At 40.4% G+C, this 6086-nt stretch overlaps 1 protein-coding gene across 1 annotated transcript in view; it reads left to right on the forward strand.

Annotated features, from left to right (window-relative positions):
* Positions 1–5664, forward strand: part of rubcnl (rubicon like autophagy enhancer) — a 28055-nt gene extending 22391 nt beyond the window's left edge. The window contains exons 12-18 of the mRNA XM_049594682.1: positions 575–614; positions 1085–1162; positions 1428–1548; positions 1642–1703; positions 2561–2714; positions 4301–4391; positions 5339–5664. Coding sequence (XP_049450639.1) covers positions 575–614; positions 1085–1162; positions 1428–1548; positions 1642–1703; positions 2561–2714; positions 4301–4391; positions 5339–5442 — 650 coding nt within the window. The 3' untranslated portion in view covers positions 5443–5664. The remainder of the gene's footprint in view (positions 1–574; positions 615–1084; positions 1163–1427; positions 1549–1641; positions 1704–2560; positions 2715–4300; positions 4392–5338) is intronic.
* The last annotated feature ends 422 nt before the right edge of the window (positions 5665–6086 follow it).

Raw genomic sequence — 6086 nt, forward strand, 5'->3', positions numbered from 1 at the left:
CAAGAGTTCAGCGAGCCACCGAAGGACCGCCCTGCAGATTTACTATTGGTTCTGCAACGTAGGGAGTTTTTTAAACTCTGAAATTGTATCCGCCCATCTAAACACAAAATCAGGGAGAAAGTCATCAGTCTTTAGTTCAGCAAAGCGTCTAAAGACTGACTTGTGAGTCTAGGATCCAATTTATTGCCATGCAGATTTCACTTACCAGGAATTTGCTTCGTTGCATAGACAAGAAACATGAATAGAACAAATTACAGTAAAATTACTGAATAATATAGTTTAAAAATATATTTGATGTAAAGGTTTAAAATCAAAGAGCTGCGGGAATGTGCAAAAATATATTTGAAATTCAAACACAACAGATAATTTAAACAGAAAAGCACCTGTTCTCTGCTGTCTGTTTTTGTGTTAATTGAGACTTTCACTTATTTTATGGGTGAACCAAATATAACACATATCACATTATCTCACGATGTTTGTGCTAAACTAAAAAGCTGTGGACAGAAATTAGATATTCATCAGAAGTATGAGCCGTTGAAAATCATGTCTGAGTTCTGCCTCTCTGTGTCACCAGGGTACATCAAGAAACTGCGCTATTGTGAATATCTCGGCAGGTACGTAACTGTTATAAATGTTTCAGCAACACAAAGAGTCTGCTGCTAAATGCTAACATCAGCGTGCAGTTGAAGTTTGGACCTGACCCTGACGAGAAGGGATCATCAAAGTTATTAAATTCATCCTGAGGAAAAAATGAACATCTGAACCACATTTCATTTGAATCCATCCAGTAGTTGTTGAGATAATTAACTCAAAACCACAAATGTTCATCTCATGATTGTGTTAGAGGAAAAGTCAGAGGATCATCAAAGTCAGCACGATTCATCCTCTGGAGAATATGAATATCCGAACAAGATATCATGGTTATACATACGATAGCTGTCTGGACCAACACATTGTCCCTACAGCTGCTGCCAGCACTGACTGCCTGTGATTCTCATGGTCTTCCAGAAAAACGTTCAGCTCCATATTAAATGTCTCCAGAGACTGTACTCAGATTACTAATGAATTATGATTCATTGATCAGGTATTTCTGTGACTGCTGCCACAGCGGCGCCGAGGCCGTGATTCCTGGTCGACTTCTGTCCTGCTGGGACTTCAGCAGGTAATAAACTAACATTATTATGGACATTATGAACCAGTGACGTATTGAAGTTAGGACGGGCCCCAGTGCACGTTATTATGATGGGCCAGAGTGCAAGATTTTATATGTAGAGTGGAAGAATTAACTAATAACAAACAGCTGGGCAGGTCATGCAGGTATTATGTGAATAATTTCTCCATTAAATTTGTTAAGATCATATAAATATCGCAGATATCCTGTCAGCGATTTCTCTACTAAAGGTTTCGATATAATATTGATATTCCAGATATCCTGTGAGTGATTTTTCCAAACAGCTGCTGGACTCAGTTTGGAATCAGCCTCTGTTCGACCTGACCTGCGTTGGGAAGACTCTCTACAGCAGAGTGAAAGATCTGGAGAAGTTCAGGGTGAGTTCAGCACACTGTTTCTATTGACTTTTGTTTGTTCCTTCAGTCCTTCATAATTTAAGTCCTTCCTCCTCCTCTTCCTCTCTCCTTCAGGAGCTCCGCGAACAGCTGATGGACATCAAGAAGCTGCTGAAAGCCTGCAGACTATCAGAAAGGTAGATAGAATATTTATTACACAACTAGTAGATCAATAATCACTGTTTACTGCAGGTAATGCTGCATTACTTTATTAGTTTAAGCACAGTATGTATACAATATCTAACTAGGTTCAATAATAATGACACCACTGTGTGTAGGATCTGATAATGATTGTCTTTGCTGCCATCTGGTGGAAATATAAAGAAAGACACTGTGTTAAGCAGCATTGTATGAAACTACAAACACACAGAACACATGCCATCAGAGCATTTACAATAAAATGCCACAATCACATTAATATTGTCCGTACAGTGACTATGAAAGATATTCAACATTTATTGTCTCACAAATGATAACAAGGCTCCAATCCTGGGTTTAAAGGACCGAACCACCAACCCAAATGTCCAAATTTAATCAGGCATCAGAAACACTTTATTGATCCCTGTGGGAAAATTGTGACAGGTTAGTCGCTCTGATATGCAGCATAAAAAGAAGATAAATAAAAGTTGGACAAAGTAAGAAAACGAGCCGGAGCAACTGTAAGAAGCTGCATGCACGGTGGGTGCATTTGGCACCCTGTGAGTGAAACTCAACAATCAACTGTCTCTCTCTAGAACTACGCACTGCACCTTTAAGGAAAATTTTCATGCACTTCTTCCACCTCTGACAATGAGACATCATGAAAAATGAAACTTTTGAAAATAAAACTGTGGTGGCCGAGGCACGCTTGTCTGTATTTTAATGACTCTCTCCATCCCTTTATTATTGGCGCACTGCAAACTTTCCTAATTCCTCAACCAAAAGCCCTCAAACAAGATACATGCCATCAACAAGAAGCAGTTTGAGTATGTTTGTGTGTATATTTGTGTCTCAGGGTGATGGCTGAGTTCGAACAGTTTCCTGCTCACCTGCTGGAGCCGCCACACCTCTTCTCCATGGATGACCTGTGGAGGGTGAAGAAGGGTCATCTCGTGACGCAGGCCAGAGCGCTGCTGCACTCCGCTGTCAATCATGTTGAAAACTGTGAGGTCAGTCTGAAGCTCTGCGACAGGACACACTTCATGACTATTAATATTTTAATCTGGAAAATATATACAGTGTATTTCTGGATGGCTTCAAAACACAACCCACTTTACGTTTCTGCAAACCACAGATAAGTTGATGCTTCACTAGATACGCGTCACTATGAAGCGGATGTGCTGAAACTTTACACTTTGGTTTAGTTATTGGTAGAAAAAGCTTAGGATTGGCTTAAAATACCTGGTTTTGGTGCCCCATCCCTGCTGGAAACACAGCAACGAGTTGCTAAAAAAACACCAAGATTTGGGGGCTAAACAGCTGCTAATAGATGCAGTGATGACTCACACAACAACACAACCGGTTTTGTTGTTAGTTGGTGTAGAACAGCAGTCTGCAGCTTGGCAGACATGCCATCGACCATCCCTTCCACCTTCAGATGACAAAGTCAGTCATATGCTACATCGTCTATTTTTTAAGACAATTTGTGGAAGAAAATGACAGACTTGGGCCCCAATCACATAGAAACCATTTTAGCAGCTGGAGGCGGCTTTTTGTAATTGTTTTTAATGAGAATGAAGCTTTTTGCTCGCTGTGTTTATGTAGCTATGTGCCTTGGGTTTCTGTGCTCTAGGCGCGCGGCATTCATGCCGGAGTGCCCTGAACTTCTTGAGTTGAAAAAATGTCGACTCAGAGCAGAAAAGCACCCCACATCATCTCTTTTTTTTCCCCCGTTGTCCGATCAGATGATTTAAGAGGTGGGCCTTCTGTGGTGGTCACAGGTGGTTTACAGTTAGTAAACAATGGAGAAGAAACTACTCAGTACTCGGTACTTAGTCGCTCGGCAGGACCAACAGACTCCCTGTAGTTAGTAATCCTTTTTGTTATGCCAAGCCCGACAATAGAGAGCAGGTTGTCAAACTGCCCTAAAATCTGCCTGTAAACGTCCATGATGGAGGAGAAGCTCCTGGACCAACTGGTGGTACTCCCCATGATCCAGCCTCTTTTTTAGGGTCTCATGTACCCACACAGATCTCTGTTTATCTGCTGACAGCCTCTCACCCTCAACCAGAGCTACAGACAGTACCCTCTGCCTCAACATGTCAGCAACTACACACTGATTACTGTCACATATAATAATAATAATAATAATAATAATAATAATAATAATAATAATAATACAATAAACTGTAGAGTGATAACACGGGAAGGTTAAGATAAGGAAGTGATGGGATGGTTGTCTGGCAACAATAAAAAGGCACAGCAAGCGTTTTTTGAACTAGTGGCATTCATTTAAAAAACAACTTAAATATACTTCATTTCTGAAGTGCTTTCAGAAAACTGCTGAAAACCTCCTGAGATTAATATTCTGTCGACATAATCAGTTGTGGAACACTATGATTGGCTTACAGACATTCCATCAAATAAATCTGTGCACTTATGTGCAGTCAGAGCACAGTAATCATAGATCTAGACATCCTAGAAAAGTTTTGTCCATTGGAATGGACCGGGGATCTCATTGGGTTCAAACAGTCAACAATCAGACGCACTCACACAATTCTTCTGACTTTTTTTTTTTTTTTTTTTTTTTACACAGCTGTGTCTGGCCCGAGGTTTCATCTGTGAGTTCTGCAGAGAGCGAGACATCATCTTTCCTTTTCAGAGAGACATATGTCGGCGATGTCCAGGTAAGCACCAACAAATGCTGATTAATTTAAAGTAAATGAGACAAGCAGGCTGTAAGACTGATGACGTCAAATAAAAACAGGCTTACTTCCAGATGTTAACCTTACTGAGACAGGATTCATGGTACACTGAGAGGTGGGTAATAAAACTATCTGGCCAAAGAGCCTTGTGGAGACCAAAACAGAGCTTTAAGAGAGTGACTATTGTAGTTAAATTCAGAATTTAACACAAACATGACTCTTAGGCTGCTTTCAGCCCTAGAGTGGTCTCCTCTGGTCTGAATCAGGGACTCATGTTGTTCCAAGGTTGTATAATGGCCTAGAGTTGTTTGGCGTTCTCACGGCAGCATTTACAAGAGGACCAGATCAAATGCCTTGTGTGAGAAAGCTGCTCTTGATTGGTCAGAATTTCCATGTGGGAAAAATCCAGGAAGTAAAGCAAACGTTGAAGAAGAGTACACTTGCAAGATAAATGTGACACTTTCTAATGTCACAATGGAGGGACAACTACGCAGGTTGATTTTAGCGCTGCTCATCGTGGACTATATTGCTGTCATTGTTCATTTTAGTCAAAGCATACAGTTTGAAAACGAGGCAAACGCGGCTCCAACTAGAAAACAATGTTTTGATGACCACCTCTTCAAGAAGGTCTCAGTCTGGTTGTTTTGGTGCACACCTGAGTGTGATTGCTGTGTTCACACCTGCCCAAATGAACCGCACTGAGTTTGATTGAACCAAACAGGGCAGATGTGAAAGCACCCCAAATAAATCCAAGTGCAAATGCTGCTGTGAAACATCACTGTTGTATACTGTTTGTTTTGGCTGTTCCCAAGCAACTCTGACAAACATGAACAACACAACATGGGGAACAAAAGGAGAAAACAGGGACACAATCTTTGTAATTACAAAAAATGTTCAGAAATGACTTAATACTGTTTCTTGTTTCGCAGTGTGTAGGGCCTGCTTTCACAAACACTGCTATGTGGAAAAGAAGTGTCCGAAATGTGCTCGGATCCAGTCACGGAAAAAACATCCTGATGGATCCAGGAAGTGACATCTGAGCAGCTGCAGCTCAACACCACCCTGTATGATTCAGCGATGTCACCTTCACACAGTTTACCATTAAACACTGCTGTACATGAAATTTAAATACATTTCAGTACTCATCCCCTTGTAGCGATATAACACCTGAATTAATCTCAAATATTTCATATTTCCTGTGGAAATTAAATCAGCATGTGAGTGATTCTTTGACTCAAGCTACAATACACTTGTGTGGATAACCTTTTCAAACTGTCTGCTGTCTCTTTTTGAAATTCAATTTTAATGTCAATTTTATTTATAAAGCTCAATATCACAAATCACAACTGAATCACAGTGCTACATAAATGTGGTGGTGCTATTGAATATTAAGAACAGAAGAGCATGACTCAATTAAATCAGATTTCTTCAGGGAGAACCATAAAAACTTAAAAGATTTTGGGGCTTTTTGGAATACATTTGGGGCTGCAGCCCCAGACACACCCAACCTGAGAACAACCACAATGACGCCAATCACATGTACAAAGTTTTCAGTAAGTTACATGAGACAAAGTTAATATGAACTTTGTGTTGGACTTAATGAGCAGAGCTAAAAGTGAAGTGCAAAAATCATCTCTCTACAGATCAGTGTTTGTTGGAGTCGATGACCATTTACTG

The sequence above is a fragment of the Epinephelus fuscoguttatus genome, linkage group LG13 (genome assembly GCF_011397635.1).
Source record: "Epinephelus fuscoguttatus linkage group LG13, E.fuscoguttatus.final_Chr_v1".
Classification (NCBI taxonomy): Eukaryota; Metazoa; Chordata; class Actinopteri; order Perciformes; family Serranidae; genus Epinephelus; species Epinephelus fuscoguttatus.